Source organism: Heterodontus francisci, chromosome 43, assembly GCF_036365525.1.
Source record: "Heterodontus francisci isolate sHetFra1 chromosome 43, sHetFra1.hap1, whole genome shotgun sequence".
In the NCBI taxonomy this organism is placed as follows: domain Eukaryota; kingdom Metazoa; phylum Chordata; class Chondrichthyes; order Heterodontiformes; family Heterodontidae; genus Heterodontus; species Heterodontus francisci.
In genome coordinates, this window is record NC_090413.1 from 20,439,508 (window position 1) to 20,459,283 (window position 19,776).

At 43.1% G+C, this 19,776-nt stretch overlaps 1 protein-coding gene across 1 annotated transcript in view; it reads right to left on the minus strand.

Moving 5' to 3' along the window:
* Positions 1-13,529, minus strand: part of stxbp2 (syntaxin binding protein 2) — a 59,462-nt gene extending 45,933 nt beyond the window's left edge. The window contains exon 1 of the mRNA XM_068021116.1: positions 13,443-13,529. Within this exon, the coding sequence (XP_067877217.1) occupies positions 13,443-13,479 (37 nt within the window). The 5' untranslated portion in view covers positions 13,480-13,529. The remainder of the gene's footprint in view (positions 1-13,442) is intronic.
* Positions 13,530-19,776: the final 6,247 nt, after the last annotated feature.

Sequence of the window (19,776 nt, forward strand, 5' to 3'; positions counted from 1 at the left end):
GGTGGTAGGAGAATTGCGGGAAGGTGGGGATATGGTAGGGAATATGGGATTAATGTAGGATTAGTATAAATGGGTGGTTGATGGTTGGCACAGACTCGGTGGGCCGAAGGGCCTGTTTCAGTGCTGTATCTCTCTATGACTCTATTCCTTGAGCTGCCTTTCTACTGTCTGACCGGTGCTAGTGGCACTGACTTCCAAAGCACAGATCTCTCGCAGCTAGCTAAATCACAAAAGTAAACTTGCTGGGATTTGCTGAGCAGAAACATCCAGTTAAAAAATTCCAATTCATCAAGGCTGGTGGCTGGGAAGTTTCTCAGGTTGCAGAGGGCTGCACAAGACCCATATGTTGTGAACCAGCACCACAAGCACAGGTCCTGGCAGCAGGCCATAGAGTTTATAGAGTTTTACAGCACAGAAACAGGCTCTGTGGCCCAACGCGCCTGCGCCAACCATCAAGCACCCATCCAATCTAATCCCACTTTCCCGCACTTGGCCCGTAGCCTTGTATTCTATGGCGTTTCAAGTGCTCATCAGGCAAGAACAACTTTTTGGTGAGGCTACGTCTCACTTTGTGTTGAGTTAGTCAACTTCAGCAGGGAGTGCAGTTTGAGCACTACAATTGGCTTCAACACCCAAGTGGGGAATTAAGTCAGTTTGGGTTCCAAATCCTGACAGCTATCCAATGTTCCTGGTTGAAAAACGCAAGCACATATGTATTGTTTCCAAGGAAATGAAGAATCGCAGTTGCAACACCTTCCAAATAGCCTACTAATGGCAGATACCTCAACCTTTAGCGTTTTCAAAGACTGCTCAGGTAAATAACCATGTACATGCAGGCCACATTTAAAAGTTAAATCAAATCAATGCACCCATTAATTTTCACATTTATTAACTATAGGTATCTACAAATCTAGGTATTCTGATTTAGAACTTGTCCACAAATGAAGCAATAGTGCTAAGACCAACTTTTTCAGACATCCAGGCCCACAAAATTCAATCTAGCTGGACAAACAGGCTGGGAAGAAACTGAAGACCAGAGTTGCTTGGGTTTCATGGGTTGGACAGGCCTGGCCTACTGAAGCTCACTTGCTAGGTCCATATAGGATGAATGGCCAATTGGAGGGGTACTAGCAAGTGAGGGGGGGGGGGAGGGGGGTGGTGTTGTGTTCTCCTGGTGTCCATGGAATTTCACCTTCCAGGATCAACATATTCAGAACAGGGGAAACAGGAAAACAAAAGGTTGTCCACTCTGCAATATAGGTTTGCTTACTACCTTTGGTTAGTATGCTGTGCTGCAGGTTTTTTTTTATTCTTTCACGGGATGTGTGCATTATTGCCCAAGAGGAGGTGGTGGTGGTGCGCTGCCTTCTTGAACTGCCGCAGTCCTTGTGGTGTAGGTAGATCAACAGTGCTGTTAGGAGGGGACTTCCAGGATTTTGACCCAAAGACGGTGAATGAACGGCCATATAGTTCCAAGTCAGGATGGTGTGTGACTTGGAGGGGAACTTTCAGGTGATGGTGTTCCCATGCATCTGCTGTCCTTGTCCTTCCAGATGGTGGAGGTCACAGGTTTGGAAGGTGCTATCCAAGGAGCTTCGGTGAGTTGCCGCAGTGCATCTTGTAGGTGGTACACACTGCTGCCACTATACATTAGTGGTGGAGGGAGTGAAATTTGAAGGTGGTGAATGGGGTGCCAATCAGATAGACTGCTTTGGCCTGAATGGTGTTGAGCTTCTGGTGTGCTGTTGCAGCTGCGCTCATCCAGGCAAGTGGAGAGTATTCCATCACACTCCTGACTTGTGCCTTGTAGATGGTGGACAGGCTTTGGGGAGTCAGGAGGTGAGTTACTCGCTGCAGAATTCCCAGCCTCTGACCTGCTCTTGTAGCCAAAGTATTTATACGGCTGGTCCAGTTCAGTTTCTGGTAAACGGTAACCTCCAGGATGCTAGTGGGGATTCAGCGATGGCAATGCCATTGAATGTCAAGGGGAGATGGTTAGATTCTCTCTTGTTGGAGATGGTCATTGCCTGGTACAAATGTATGTTTCCATATCAGGCCATTTTATTTAGTTTAGCTTTAGTTTAGAGATACAGCACTGAAACAGGCCCTTCGGCCCACCGAGTCTGTGCTGACCATCAACCACCCATTTATACTAATCCTACACTAATCCCATATTCCTACCACATCCCCACCTGTCCCTATATTTCCCTACCACCTACCTACACTAGGGACAATTGCTAATGGCCAATTTACCTATCAACCTGCAAGTCTTTGGCATGTGGGAGGAAACCGGAGCACCCGGAGGAAACTCACTCAAACATGGAGAACTTGCAAACTCCACACAGGCAGTAGCCAGAATTGAACCCGAGTCACTGGAGCTGTGAGGCTGCGGTGCTAACCACTGCACCACTGTGCCGCCAACATGAAAACAAAAGCCTTGCCAAAATGGAAAAAAATTGCTTTGGAAATTAACATGGATATATCCAGGAAGTATTACAATCCAGATTTTTAAAAAGGGATTGAAAGCCGTCCTCAATGGCTTTCCAATCTGTACCCTACATAAACTCCAATAATCATCTGTAGCCAATCCTGCACAAAATGACAGTTACCTATCACTGTTTCTTGCTAACCTGTGGCTGCCTCAACCACACATATTGCAAAAACCTCACCCCCATCTCCATGGCATTGCTCCTCACTACCTTTGCAACTACCTCCAGCCCCAATTCCCTGCCTCTCTTCAAATTCTAGTCTTTTGCCTATTGCCCTCCTTTCCAGTACAACTGGTGGTTGAGCCCCACACTCTTACCCTCACATTTTGAAACTCTGCCCCTCAATCCCTTCATCTTGCTACCTCTCCAACCACCTTCAAAAGTATCCTTGAAAGACTATATTTCTGACAGTGACTAACTACCTGCCCTACTTTCCCTTCTACTTGAGCTCTGACCTCCAACAGGGAAGCATCTCAGGATGTTCAACTGCTAATATAAATGCAAGCTGTTGCAAAATGCTTCAACTAATGTGCTGCTACGCACAATGTTCCTGTTCAAATGCTGCAAAATAAAAAATCTTGGTTTAGTAAATAAGATGTCACTGCATAAGACCATGTTTTTGTAGCTTTTGTTGGTACAAAAAAAGTTTTGGGAAAAAAGAACACATTAAAATAGTTTCAACCATATAAACTTACTACAGCTACTAATATGGCAGTGGCTATTGTGCTGCGTGCTTTAATACAACATTCTTATTAAGTTTTAACATCCTCTTGAAGGTTCTGGATACTGATCTAAACCCACCAGCCCAAAAATGTTTAAAAAATTATTTTTCTCCCAAAACTGTAACCCCACTACTTCAGAAATGAAAACTATATATCTTTCAGTGATCTCCTGTCCTTAAAAACACATTAGTAGATTAATTAGTAAGGCAGAGAAATAAGGAAAACAATCAGCAGGACAGTAGTATTAAGCCCCGAATACTAGCAAAAGGCTTTAAAAATGCCAGATCATTAGTGTTACAAAAACAGCTTTAGCAGCACACACCCTAGATACGTGGCACGTAGCCACTTTAGAACCTGCTGATGCAGACTCATCTTTACTCTTGCAATTTTCTGTGTCATGTGACCACAGTCCAAGAGGTTACAATACTCAAGACATTAACTGCAGACCCGTGGAAGCATACAATTCCTTTCATTTAGGCTAAACTATTTTTAATTATCAGTATCCTACGGAGTCCAACTGACCCTTGGTTTCTCAATTAAGTCAAGAGTCCTGCGTATCCCAGGTACTGTATGTCATTAGCAATCCCAAATAAACCTTACACATTTAGACACATGGGCTACAGTCCTGTTTCTTTCACATCTATGTTCCTGAACACATTTCAGATCACCTGGATTCAACTGTTTGTGAACTTGTTTCCCCCCCCCCCCAAGGCTTATTGTTTAAAAAAAAACCTAATTACACTGCCTGGCCTAGCTCCAAGGTGTACAGACCAAAAGATACCAGGTTTATTTTCAGAGCAGCATTAGTGGATCACAGCTGGGCAGCAGAGAGGCAACTATAATTGGTCATAGCACACTTGGGTAGAATCAGTAGAGGAAATAAAGCCTGCCACTGTCCCCATTCTTCAGTGCAGAAGTGACCACTGAGTAGCAACGTGTATGACACTTGTCAGATGAGAATAGGATAAGATTTGGTTAAAATGTCCTCTAAGGGCGAGTAACACATTGACACCCATCGTTTGGGCTCACAAATGAAGATTAATTGATTGGACAAGGCACTGAAGGGTGGCTAGCTAACTAGCACTCAAGGAACTGGACTCCACTTTTTCAGGGGGAATCAGGAGGGACCAAAGTTCAATGTAAGGGGTACAGTCAGAAAGTGTAACAATGTAATACCAAAGATGCAGTGTTACTTGAAAACCTGTGGTCTGACATTAAAGGGGCATCCAAATTTAATATTTAATTAAATGCAACAGTCAATAGATTAAAATAAAGTCTCACCATGCAAAATATAAAACAAAGCCCACAGCAGAAATCAAAATTGATGTCAAAATTGGAGGCCAGATTGCAAGGGGGGTGGGGTAAGTGGTAACAACGTGGTTTAGATGAGCACTACAGAGAGAGCCGAGTTCGGTATCAGTAGACACACTGGTCACTAAGATGCTTCAATTACTTTCAATTATATCAAGGGCATTAACTGGGTTCTGCAATATTCCTAAGCCAGTATCCTTAATAAAATGAAGAACAATAACCAAGCAAACAGAAAAATAGCTGTAAACCACATTAGATTCATTGCTCCTGTTATAACAGTTGCATGGCTTGAAACGCAGGACATTCCAACAGTTCCAGAGAATGGATTGCAGAAGCCAATTGTTTTTAATGGGAAGCCAGGGTGGCAACTCTTTTTGTATCCCATCTGCATTTAATCTGGTGAACAGCAACTCCTCAATTGAAAGAATAGGTAGGATAAGGTTTAACAGTGATATGAGGGGTATAGAAGCACACCCCCTCCCTGCAGAAACTGACCAACCCACTCATACAATTCCACTCATACCCTGTTATACTATATCCTTCAGTCTCATTCAAGTTGACATGAATAGAGTGCGATCTCCTGCCCAGATACGAGCAGGAATTAGACCATCTGGTTTCAATAGAAATGACAGGAAATTATACCAGCTCAATTCAAACCTCCTGAACTCCTGTTCATCAGCAAAATAATTTTTGACTTTGAATTACAACCATCCGTAACAGTAACCCTAATGACAGAATCCAGTTTTTGCAAACTCCAATGGGGTATGAGTGTGGGAAAAACAACACAAAAGCAACTACTCAGCAAGCATTCTTCATTTGCAAGCCCAGACAAGATATGTAGGTGGGCTATTCAGTCACAGGGTCATCACAGCAAAGCATAACCCTGTCCTCACCTGATATCCAGGGGCCAATTTTCCTGACCTTGCCCCCGCACCCCCATTCTGCAGCTGCAAAGGCCAGGGGGAGGGAGAACAGAGATTGCTTTTAATGCCGCCTTTATGCTTCTACTTCTGGGCTTCCCTGGTGGAGGCGGAGCTGGGTCTGTAGGTCTGAAGTTTGAGGGGGAATTCTCCTGGTCTCCTACCTCTTCCTGATGCTGTTGTGACAATGGGGTCCCCCCACAAAACTATTGTTGAGCTATTCCTGGAACACCCAGTAAGCTCTCGTGACAGGTTTTTGCAAAAAATTAGATTCTATGGGGTGGGTATGGAAAGCACAAAAGCAACCATTTTGGATATGCAAGCCATACTGGAGGATGTAAAGAGCAGCCCAAAAGTAAGTTTTACAATTTTTATCTATTCACCAAACAAATCTTCAGGCATTGGGGCTGTCTTGCTGCTGCTCCCTACCGAGGAGTATCAAGGCCAACTGCAGCCCCTCGGCCAAGTCAAACTTACACCAGTTAACTCAGGTCAGATTAGGAGCCTTCTGATTTGTACAATGTAGTCACACACTTTCTATTATTATATAAGCTACAATCAGTAGCTTTAGTGCTGGTGCACAGAAATAAACATTATGCTGGTAAAACACCCTGTAACATACTCAGTTATTTTTAGGCCCTTTTTTTAAAAAACAAAATCCTCACCCAGATTCTGTAATACTTTTCAAAAGGAAAGCTTCATAAAAAGGAAAGCAAAGGGAAATCACAACAGATTGAGGACCTGTTGATGATTTATATTTTTTTATATTTAGAGATGCAGCACTGAAACAGGCCCTTCGGCCCACCGAGTCTGTGCCAACCAACCACCCATTTATACTAATCCTACATTAACCCCATATTCTCTACCACATCCCCACCATTCTCCTACCACCTACCTACACTAGGGGCAATTTACAATGGCCAATTTACCTATTAACCTGCAAGTCTTTGGCTGTGGGAGGAAACCGGAGCACCCGGCGAAAACCCACGCAGACACAGAGAGAACTTGCAAACTCCACACAGGCAGTACCCAGAACTGAACCCGGGTCGCTGGAGCTGTGAGGCTGCGGTGCTAACCACTGCGCCACTGTGATAGTATATATCTGAAAACAATATTCCTCTATTTTTACATGCTTGTGCACACCTAGTCCAACTCTAAGCTCTAAAATTAGGAGTGACTTATAATATAAAGCTTCATGTCCATCATGGTTGTGGTCCTGGAGACATAGGGAGAGGCAAACAAGTGGCAGGAATGCACACAATGCAGATCATCCACATTCAAGAATGCAGGTCTTGGCAAGGTAGGAGATTGTGTCAAAAAAAATTTCAACCAGCAAAAATGTCAATTAAAGCACAGTAGTCTTCAAAAGTACTTTACCACCAAAAGTTGGACTTGAGTGCTTTAAGCATACCCTCTTTACGCCGAGTGCTCTGAGCACACCCCTCTCCATGGGAAAGATAATCAAATTGGGGGGAAAAAAGTTACCAAGTGCAAGGAGGCATTAAAATTCCCCACTAAATAAGGACTTATGGTACTCAACACAAGAATGTTTCCAGCTATAAGGCAAAGGTATTGTGTTGTAGAGCAGTTGAATACAGATACCAATGCCCTTGTGAAATGCAAAACAGTTGGCATTGATTAATATGTAGATTGCAAAATGCTTACTTCAGTAATACCCTGTACTGCTTTACTGCACATTTTAAGATAACTTATCAAAGCTGGCAATCGTTAACCAATAGATAATGTAATAGTAACGCTGTAACAATGTTGTAATTATGCCGGAGAGAAAAGCTGATGATTACTCCTGCTCAACTTCTAGACCCCATAAACCACTGCAGCCACTCAATCCACCTGCTGACAGTTTGAATTGTTTTATGTTGTACTCATCAGATGAAGGAGTGAAACATTTCAGGTGAGATGAAAAGTAGAATTTCCTCTATTCAGCCCAACTGCAGAAGGACATATTAAGTTTGTGCTCTCTCTTAACTTGTGTTTACTGCAAAAATTTGTAGGCAAATACATGCTTCCCATGAACCAAAACTTGTGCACAAGGTATCTAGAGTAGCAGGCCTCACCGTGCATAATAAATCCTTTTTATTACTCAGCTTTGAACTGGAAATATTCTGGAGCATAACCAGTCTTGACCACTTTAACTGATGATAAACACTATACTGCCAGGTTCAAAATTACCAATTCATTTTACAAGCTTATTAAGAGCAGCAAAAACAGTAGATTTGGTCAAACTGTAAAACTTCACTTTGGGCCAGTTTCAAAAACAATAAAACGATCAAGACCTTCACAGTTCTCTTCAGTGACTTTGGATGAAAATGTTTGCACTAGAGATGAACTCTATGATATTTTCTTTTTCACTGTTATTTGACTCAGATGCGTGAACTGGAGCAAGCAGCACAAGTCCACCCTGCAATACCCTTGGAGACCGAATTGTCTTCCAAAAAACAAAATAAGCACAATATTTGAAGGTTGCTTGCATACCACTTTGACTGCTAGAAGCACTCATTGTCTGCTTTGACCAGGAGATGTTAATTCTGATAGAATGTGAGCCAGTCAGACTTTTGAGATATGAAGCTAATCCCACACTTCCTGCAAAAATCAAATACTCACAAACACGCCAAACCAAATCCAGACAACATAAAAACATTTGAGGAAAAAAAAAATCACACACTCAATGCTTCAATATTGCGCAGTTCTCTTAATTCAATCACTTCAAATTTCTTCCATAATCAGTAACAAACCTGTAACAGTCAGCTACATAAACAAACTCTTTCTTTCCTTCACCCTTGATTTACTTAAAACTCCAAATTCTCTCACTGTAAAACTCACGTAGGAAAGAACCATCTTCAGCTGTTTCATACATGACCTCCACCCCCCCCCCCCGCACCCCCCATCATAAGGTCAGAAGTGGGGATGTTGGGCGGCACAGTGGTTAGCACCGCAGCCTCACAGCTCCAGGGACCCGGGTTCGATTCCGGGTACTGCCTGTGTGGAGTTTGCAAGTTCTCCCTGTGTCTGCGTGGGTTTTCTCCGGGTGCTCCGGTTTCCTCCCACAAGCCAAAAGACTTGCAGGTTGATAGGTAAATTGGCCATTATAAATTGTCACTAGTATAGGTAGGTGGTAGGGAAATATAGGGACAGGTGGGGATGTTTGGTAGGAATATGGGATTAGTGTAGGATTAGTATAAATGGGTGGTTGATGTTCGGCACAGACTCGGTGGGCCGAAGGGCCTGTTTCAGTGCTGTATCTCTAATCTAAAAAAATGTTCACAGATGATTGCACAATATTCAGCACCATTTGCAACTCCTCAGATATTGAAGCAGCCCATGTCCATGTGTAGTAAGACCTGGACAACATCCAGGCTTGAGCTGATACATGGCAAGTAACATTCATGCCACACAAGTGCCAGCAATGACCATCTCAAACAAGAGAGATACTAACCATCTCCCCATGACATTCAATGGCATTACCATCACTGAATCCCCCATTATCAACATCCAGGGGGTCATCATTGAGCAGAAACTGAACTGGACCAGCCACATAAATGCTGTGGCTACAAGAGCAGGTCAGAGGCTGGGAATTCTGTGGCGAGTAACTCACCTCCTGTCTCCCCAGTATGCCTGTCCACCATCTACAAGGCACAAGCCAGGAATGTGACGGAATACTCTCCACTTGCCTGGATGGGTGCAGCTCCAACAACACTCAAGAAGCTTGACATCATCCAGCACAAAGAGGTCCACAATTGGCACCCTATCCACCACCACCAACATTCACTCCCTCCACCACCAACACACAGTGGCAGCAGTGTGCACTATATAAAAGATGCACTGCAGCAACTCACCAAGGCTCCTTCAACAGCACCTTCCAAACCTGCAACCTCTACCAACTAGAAGGACAAGGGCAGCAGATGCATGGGAACACCACCACCTGCAAGTTCCCCTCCAAGCCACATACCATCCTGACTTGGAATTATATCACCGTTCTTTCACTGTCGCTGGGTCAAAATCCTGGAAGTCCCTTCCTAACAACACTGTTGGTGTATCTACACCCAAAGGACTGCTGTGGTTCAAGAAGACAGCTCACCACCACCTTCTCAAAAGCAATTAGGGATGGGCAATAAATGCTGGCCTAGCCAGCGATGCCCACATTCCCCAAATGAATAAATAAATGAAAAAAATTTCTTGCACAGGTGAATGGCATTGGAATACTTCCAGAATTATAAGAATCTCACAAATGTGTTTCAGGGACTTAATTTACTCGCTTGCCACTCGCAGTTCTCAGAAGTGACGAAATAGGAAACAGATTTTGTGACAAAATTTTAACGTAAAAACACCTCTCAACTTCCTGAAAATATCATTTCTTAGCTCTCCTGCAGTTTACATCAATGCTATCACTAAGATTTTAGCAATGATGGTGAAATGTTAATTTAACATCCACTTGAACTGCAATAAAACATCAAGTAGATCATTGCTAAGACTATGTCTGGAACTCTGAGCTCCAGAGAACATTAGTGAAATACTGGTGGCGATAGGTCTATCACTGGTACTGGTGAAAACAATGGGAATAATCTGAAGTGAGAAATTGAGCAACACACCAACAGCCAAACCACAAAACATTAAAGCACATTAGTTTAAGTGGAATTTTTCCTAGAACACATCACTATATCAAAATGGTAAAGATACCAAAGTGGAATTTGTAGAGACAAACCTCAGAATACAGAAGGTGATAGACAAAGACTACACGCCAAGCAGAAAGGAAAAAGAAAAACAGGGAGGGGTTCAAGAGGAAAAAACCCGGACAAGCAGCAGGATGAAAGGCGACTTTAGAAGGCAGCAAAAAGGAGGCCATGTCAACAAAGGTCCTGGGGGAGGGAGTTCCAAATGGCAGGGGAAAATAACTAAAGGAAGCTCGCCATTGCCACAGTAGAAAGCACATCAATTTTTTTTTGTCATTTCTTATGCATAAGATATATATTCCAAGAATACACTATAATTCTTCAAAATTTGACTTGCTTTACAATTAAATCATTTATTTTGTAAGCAAATGTATCACCTGTACAGTGCTTTGGAATGTCCAGAAGGTGCGATATAAATGTAAATCTTTCTTCTATTCCTCTTTCCCATGCTTACAGCTTCTTTCCATCTTTATGGAACTACTGAATTTCCCACCAAAATGTTCTGGTTAAAACAATGTTCTTTGCTGCATCTGAATGGCATCAGCTCCCCTTTGGAACTGGTTAGATTCCCAGGGGTTTATGATGATTGTAAGTCATAGGAATCACACAATTGCAATGCAAATGTAGAGGATGTTTAAAAAATAGCCACATGCCTAGAAATTTTATGTCACACACTGATCATGCAATATATTGGTGGTCAAAGTTACACATGGAAAAAAACAAGTTCTTGTACTGGACCACAAAACTTCAAAACTAAGTCGATAACTTCACAATCAGAGTTTGAGAACTAGATAGCAGTGCAAAACCCTTAATCCTAACTGAACAGCATCATCAATTTTAGGACTCATGTTTACAACTAACTACAGTAGCTTTACCACTCGCATCTACTCGCAAATAAACTTATCTGAAGCCATCCTGATTGTCAGCTTGTGGACTTGAACACATCCGAAGGAACAACCAATTCACAAACAAAATACAAATGTCAGGAGAGTACCAAGCTGCTCCACTGCTAATACCTCAAACGATGCTATGAAACAACAGATCTGGTGACATGTCAAAGACGGTGTCAAAATGACAGGGTAATGAGCAAGCAACTTTTACAGCAAAACAGGGCACAAGAATAATTCAAGCCCTAAAGTGCTACTAATTTTAACCACACAGCAAAAAAATGTCACCAACATTGATTACGGGAAACCATTTCAAAAGACTTCACATGAAAGTATTACAGCTTTTGTGTAATTAATACTATTACAAAACTTCCATTATTAGTTTAAAACTGTGCTGCATCAAAAGTATTATGCTTTCTTTATAAATATAGAGGATATGTTGTTGGGCTCATTGATGTTTAACCCTTGAATGCTTGAGTTTACTGCCACTGACTTCATTTCCCAGATATTTGGATCCTTTGAGATGCTGAACAGCAGTTCACTTTTCCCAACATAGATCTGGTTGCCCCAACTAGGCGAAACTACACTTGTCAGTCTCCCGGCTTTTTTTTTTAAACAAGATGTCCTTTTGAATAGATATTTGATCCATTTAAAAAAATCTAAGATCTCAAGCAAGCACATTCACATCCTATGTAGCTATTATACATAAAGACACACATTCATATAAATGATTAAAAATCAGCTCCTTTCTAAATTGAAGACTAAATGCAACTTACATACACCTAGATTTATGTGAAACACACAGGATGAGAGTCATGGTTAATTAAACACAAATAGAATAGTTATAGCACAGGAGGCCATTTGGCCCATCACGTCCATGCTGGGCCTTTGCAAGTGCAACTCAGCTATTCCCAGTCCCCTGCCCTTTCCCCATAGTGCTGCAAATTTTTCCTCTTCAAATAATTATCCAATTCCCTTTTGAAAGCCGCGACTAACTCAGCCTCCGATATTCTTATCCCAGATCGCAACCACTGTCTGCGTAAAAAAGCTTTTCCTCATGTCACCATTGGTTCTTTTGCCATACGCTTTATATTGGTGTCCTCTAGTTTTCGACCCTTCTGCCTACTCTGTCTAGATCCATGATTTTGAACACTTCTATCAAATACCCTCCAAACCTTCGCTTCTCTAAGGCGAGCAGCCCCAGCAATAAATTAAAGGAAAAACGTTACATTGTATTTGCAGCATCGGAGCAGGCCATTCGGCCCAAAAAATCCATTCTGATGTTTATGCTCCACATGAGCCTCCACTCACTCCACCAAAGCCTTCAAATCCTTCTATTCCTTGCTCCCTTGTGTGTTTATCTAGCTTTCCCTTAAATGCATATATGCCTGTCATTCCAAAGGGAATTAAACCGTTACCTGAAAAGGAAGAACGTGTTAAAGGGAGAATGGAACTGAGTAAATTGCTGTCAGGGAGCCAGTGCAGACATGATGGGCCGAATGGCCTCCATCTGCACTGTATAATTCTGTGATTGTCATCTCAACTAGTCCATTTGGTAGCACATTCCACATTCTCTTTACCATTTATCTTTTAAATGGTTAAGCTTTATTAGTATAGAGAATTTTTTCTTGACGAAACTTGTTTCAGCCCCCACAAAAATGCCAACCCACAAAAACAGAATCCTTTGGCTCTGTCAGCTGCGTACAGCTAGAGAAACCAAAGAGCCACACACACTTTGGGTGTTGTTCTTACAGGTTTACATCGAGAGGACTCCCTTATTCTTCCACTGAGGCACCCCACCCCTATCCAAAAAGACCAATGCCTCCTTGTGAGCCAGAGTACTATTCAAAAAAAACTTTGTTGCATTTCACAAGTTCCGCAAAACAGGAAACTTCTTGAGTGACGTTGGGTCAAAAGCTTTGACAGATGAGTAATCAAATAATTTATCAGGAACTACTGTAGAATAGCTCCACCACCTTCCTCTTTTTTTAATTAAAAAAATTCTTAAGCCTCAATTCGTGTTATATTTAAAACTACAGAATTCCAGCTCCACACGCCACACCCTGCAGCTTATTTTTAAAGCCCACTGCTTATTTCCTGCAGCCAGTCCCAACCTTCAACAAGTAACAGGAAAGCGAGCACTATGCTTGACCGGCAGCGCCGGCAGCCAATCATGAGAGGGCGGTGGAGGGCGTTGCAGGCTGGCGAACCAATCAGCAGCGAGGAGAGGAGGGGGGTGGGACCTTGCCGCCTCCCAAGTCAGCATCGGCCCGCAAACAACCCGGTGTCCCGAAAGAAGCTCGAAGGGTCGATGTCATTTTTTAATTCTTTGCACTTTATCTCCAGAGCTGGAAGAAAATATTCGAACTTCTAATTTCCTGAATAAGGGGAAAAGGAGGATAAACGCCAACGAAAAGAAACTTACTTTCCCCGACGACCGCTTTCAACCCCATCGGCGCCATCTTGGTCTTTCCGCCTCTCGCGAAAAAACACACGTCACTTCCCTTTATGACGTTACTGGTCCTGGAGAATGATGTCATCAACCAGTAATGGATGACGTCATCTATTCGTTTTGGGATTATTGTGACATGTCACTGCCAGTCTCACCTGTTCCTCAATTGGAATAAACAATCTAGTTAATACCTTAAACATGCATTGCTGGGGAGGGGGTAGCTGGCGGAATAATTAGACCGTTCACGGCCAATGATATTGTCAAGTGCGGTCACTGGTGCTTAGTAGGTAAATGTGGCAGCCAATTTAAGCACAGCAAGGTTCCACAAACATGGCGTCATCCCTGTCATTTTATTCATTTATGGGATGTGGGCGTCGCTGGCTAGGCTAGGATTTTTTGCCCATTCGCTAATTGCCCTTGAGAAGGTGATACGCGTGAGAAGGTATCATTTCAATTAACAGCTTTTTTGTGAAAACCTTTAAAATGTGTTTGAAATGCGTCTCTGTCTAGTTTTCAGTATTGTTGCTATTTGAGTTTGGCACTTTACACATTGCATTTTTGACTACATTTTTTAAAATTGCTCTTCACGTAGTTAAAGTTGCTGACTCTTGATCTACATCACTGCACTCTGCCAATTCTGGCCTCTTGAACATTCTCGATTTTAATCACTTACCATTGGCTACCGTGCCTTCAGCTGCCTGGGCCCAAAGCTGTGGATTTCCTGCTCTAATCCCCTCTACCTCTCTACCATTCCTCATTTCAGGTGTTCCTAAAACCTACCTCTTTGACTAAGCTTTTGGCCAACTGCCCTAATATCGCCACATATGGCTTGGTGTCTAATTTTGCTTTATAACGCCCCTGTGACACGCCTTCAGATTTTCTCTTCCTTTAAAGACGCTATATAAATATAAGTTGTTGTTGTCATTTCTCCCATTATCGATCTTGCTGATCTTCCCACAGAGTTGGCTGTTGGCTAAGAAACATTCCTAAAGTTTCGGTTCCGGCCAATTGAATGTCGGAAAAGAGAAGGCTCACATGATAGATGTAGCCAAGTCGGTCTGCTAGTTCTTCATGTCTTCATGCACAAGGACAAATCAGACCCAAGCAAGAATATGTGTACAACAACAACATACATTTATATAGCACAGTTAGCGTGTCCTTGACAACAAGTCAGTAGCACCACCTGCTGGGATCTTGGAGAATGCTTAAACTTAAAAGACAATAGTCCTCAGAACAGGATAGGTTTTGAGTTCAAAAGAATTAGAGGAGAGACGAGGAGAAATTGTTCAGCTTGGTGACTTGCTGTGATCTGGAATGCACTGCCTGAAAGGGTGGTGATAGCAGATTCATCAATAATTTTCAAAAGGCAATTGGATATAGATTTAAGAAAAATGCGCAATGCTTTTGGGAAAGAAGAGGGAAGTGGGACTAATCAAAGAGACGGCACAGGCACAATGGGCTGAATGGCCTGCTTCTATGCTGTACAATTCTGTTCCTCCAAGATAGCACCGCAGCGTATAATTCAGCATTTCAAGTCCAGCAGTTGGGATGACGTTTCATTTTATTCTTGTGGAGAGTGTGCACTGCGGCCCCATGAGGCAACACAACTGGAATTTTAAGACAATATATTTGAATTTCGTATTTTTAAAGCCTCCACAAATTTCAATTTATGTCACCTCCAACAAGAGGTTACACTCCGTAGTCCAGCAGCTGTGAGCTCCTATGACGTGACTGTCCAAAATATCGTCGTGTGTGAAAGAAGAGGAGGGGGGCGGGGGGTTAAGTCTGCTTGGCTGACTCCCATAGTTAATATCATAGATACAGCTTCCTGCATTTAAACATATAGCTTGTGACCATAAATCGCATGTCTGTGCTTTGTAAAACACAAGCAGCTCTGCTGGACATAACATTATTTTGTGGTGGGTATGGTAAAGTAGTGGCTATGTTACTGGGCCAGAGAACGTGAGTTCAGATTCCACCATCACAGTTTGGTGCAAAGAAGGACTGCAGTGGTTCTAGAAGAAGGACTGCTATCACCCTCTCGGGGCACCTAGGGATGGGCAATAAATGCCAGCCTTGCCAGTGACGTCCACATCCCGAGAATGAATAATATATTCTGGAGCTTGGGGCCGAGGCAACTGAAGGCGCAGCCACCAATGGTGGAGCGGTGCACAGGAGGCCAGAATTAGAGGAGCACGGACATCTCGGAGGGTTGTGGTGCTGGAGGAGATTACAGAGATGGGGAGGAGCGAGGCCATGGAGGGATTTGAAAACAAGGATGAGCATTTTAAAATCAAGATGTTGCTTGACCAGGAGCCAATGTAGGTCAGTGAGTACAGGGGTGATAGATGAATGGGACTTGGTGTGAATTAAGACATGGGCAGTGGAGGTTTGGATGACCTCGAGTAACCCTAACAACAGTTCTGAGGCATCCTGGAGGCAAAGCAAAACGTTAGATTCCTTTTGAGTGAGTGAGCACCCACCCGCCCCCACCCCCCGCTCCCCCCCTCCCCCGCTCTCAGTGGACCCACATTCCTGTTTTATGCCCATTATGCAATATCAGGCTGGTGGGGAGAAGATCTGCAGTCATAAACTTGAAGTCATGAATGGAAATCCTGAGGGCAAGTAGATTTGGGCAATAAATGTCAGTCTTGCCAGCGATGTTCACATTCCAAAAATGCATAATAAAAGAATAATAATGCAATATTAAGGATGTGATTGCCCTGGAGAGGGTGCAGAGGAGATTCACTGTTGCCTGGGCTGGAGCATTTCAGCTATGAGGAGAGACTGAAAAGGCTGGGGTTGTTTTCCTTAGAGCAGAGAAGGCTGAGGGGGCACATGATTGAGGTGTACAAAATTGATAGGATAGATAGGAAGAAACTTTTTCCCTTAGCGGAGGGGTCAATAACCAGGGGGCATAGATTTAAGGTCAGGGGCAGGAGGTTTAGAGGGGATTTGAGGAAACATTTTTTCACCCAGAGGATGGTTGGAATCTGGAATGCACTGCCTGAAAAGGTGGTTGAGGCAGGAACCCTCACAACATTTAAGAACTATTTAGATGAGCACTTGAAACACCATAGCATACAAGGCTACGGGCCAAGTGCTGGAAAATGGGATTAGAATAGTTAGGTGCTTGATGGCCCGCACGGACATGATGGGCCGAAGGGCCCTGTTTTTATGCTGTATAACTCTATGACTCTATTCCCTGAGAGCACCTTCTAAAATTCAGTGTTTTGTACTTATTTGCTTAGAACACCTTTGTTCATGGTTTTAATAATATTGGAGATGGAAAAACAGCTGTTTGACTGGCCAGGGGGTGATTGGAGCAAGAGGGTCATGTGATGAAACCTCCAGGAGTACATCCAAGCAGAGTTGGCAACCCTATCTGTGGTGTTCTGTGGTGTCTGTGTGTGTTGTATACACAACAGGACTGGAGTAATATTTCAGTAAAATCACTCCTACAAGATCAATGTGCGTGGATCTTTAATCATAGGCGTGTTTCGACTTGTTGGCTCTTTCTTTTCCCAACCAGAATGTTACCCAATGATTTTAACTTAGCATTCCCTCCATGAGTCAGCCCCCTTGTATGTACGATGGCCTACATGTGAAGTTGATGCTTTAATCTGCCCTGTGATACAACTGGGGTGAACCACAGCCCCAAAACATTGTGGAACATCTTCCGCTGTGACTGACATTGATGCAGTGCCTTTAACACTGTAAAACATCCCAAAATAAACAGTGAAAATTTCTCCCTGCACCAAGTACAAGGCGAATTCTTTCCCAGCATCCAAGAGCCCACTGGAAGCACAATGAAACGACTGAATGTTCATCTAAATGCCAGCAAGAAAGGTTCTTTAGTGCCAAGTAGCAGAGGTTTCCAAACCACAAAGCACAACATTACCCAAAACGTCAATGTCGACATGCAGTAGAGATCAGAACTTACAAACAGATCTAAATATATTATCATCAGGACAGCTTTAGTGGGAAAGGTGATAATTTTCAAATGTGCATTCGCCAAGATCCCAGCAGGTGGTGCTACTGACTCAGCTTGTTGTCAAGGATATCCATTAGCGGAAGGTCAGGAACAGCCAATCAAAGGCGTCGGTAACTTTTGCTGATGAAAGGACAGTAGTATACTTAACAATCAATTAGTTTCGCCACAAGGCACACACACAAGCCTGTGATGTTTTCTCACCATGAATAATGATGTATCACTTGAAATAAAAGAGAATTGACAGGTATGAGGGCAACAGTCACTAATACCCAATTATATTGCAAAACTACGTGAGGGGGTTCTGAAATATGTATTGCTTTTTCTTCATCCCATTTACGCAGCAGGGCTTTGAAGAAGGACTGAATAAGCTAGAGTCCTTCAGCTTGGAAAGGAGGAGTCACTGAGGGAACCTTCTAGAATATTACAGATGCTAATCAGGATGTAGAAAGGATACTTTCAGACCTACCAAGGCAACAGGACAAGAGGACACAGGTCCAAGGTTGTGAAGGGGAGGTTTGGGCAGAGGATCATTTGAGGATGATCAATAGCTTGGAAAGAGCTTCCAAGACAGGTGCCAGAGGTCAGGACATTTAACTCATTTAAGACAGAGGCAATGATGAGACGACAGTAGGGTTGCCATTCTGGAATGAAGAAACCAAACAGAAGAGAAGATCTTCTTGGACCAAACCTATCTGGTGGACTGAGATATGATTCAGGATCCCTAGCTGCTTCCAAGCTACAGTCGTGACACTGCCGAAAGTTCCTCCACCACTGTTTTGGCTTTGTTGGTCTGTAATACGTTGTGTGCAGCCAGAAGAAATATGGCAGTCGATGGTAACTTGCCCAGCTGGAGGTGGGCGTCAAGTGAAATCACATCACAAAGTGCCTCTGGAGTCACGTACCCCATCATGTGCACACTCGTGGTGATTTGCCAGCGAGTAAGATGAATGGGGCATCAGTAAGACAATTTGCAGTTAATAATCTGGATGTATTAAACTTGTGCTTGTTGTGTTCTGTTTGCATGGGCTCTAAGAATCAGACAGCGCAGAAGGAGGCCATTTTGCCCATTGTGTCTGTGTCGGCTATTTGAAAGAACATAAGAACTAGGAGCAGGAGTAGGCAATTCAGCCCCTCGAGCCTGCTCCGCCATTCAATACGATCATGACTGATCTCATTTCGGCCTCAACTCCACTTTCCTGCCCGTTCTCCATAACCCTTCAACCCATTTCTAATTCAAAATCTGTCTATCTCCTCCTTAAATTTACCCAATGTCCCAGCATCCACTGCACTCTGGGGTAGTGAATTCCACAGACTCATGACCCTTTGAGAGAAGTAACTTCTCCTCATCTCTGTTATAAATCTGCTACCCCTTATCCTAAAACTACGACCTCTCATTCCAGATTGCCCCACAAGAGGACACATCCTCTCTATGTCTACCCCGTCAATCCTCTTAATCATCTTATATACCTCAATTAGATCTCCTCTCATTCTTCTAAACTCTAGAGAGTAAAGGTCTAAACTGCTCAATCTCTCTTCATAAGCCAAACCCCTCATCTCTGGAATCAATTTAGTGAAAGAGCTATCCAATTAATCCCACTTTCCCCATAGCCTTGCAATTTCTTTTGAGGGAAAAGTATGAACGTCAGGAGATTTAACTTAACAAAGATCACTCTGATTCAAATTGAAAGTGATCTCTTAAGGGACTAGAATACAGATGGCTAATTTGAAGCCAATTCTTCAGAATGGGAGACCCCGCTTAGCTGCCCAGATGAGAATAAACAGAATATAGCCCACATTATCTCTGGATATTTCTTCAAAATGACTCCCAGCATTGGAGAAACTCAGAATAAAGACAACGCATAACGGGCAGAGAGGAAGTCAGACAGCTTGTGAGCGATGGGACTATCCAGAGAACAGGGTCATTCATGAACAGGGCCTCCCAGATTAATTGGTTCTTGCCATTAACCATGTTAGTGCGTGACTGGAGTCACAAATAGGCCAAATGGGTAAGGAGGGAAGGAATTTACGACAATCCAATAGCTCAATAGTCACTTTTACTGAAAGCAGCTTTTATTAATTTATGGAGTCATAGTCAATATTGCACGGAAGGAGGCCCATTCGGCCCATCGAATCCGTGCCGGCTCTCTCTAGAGCAATCCAGTCAATCCCATTCCCCCTGCATCTCTTGTCCAAAACCTTAAATCTGTGTCCCCTTGTCTTCAGACCATCAGGTAATGGAATCAGCTTTTCTTTGTCTATCTTATCTAAACCTGTTATAATTTTGTACACCTCTGTTAGATCCCCCCTCAGCCT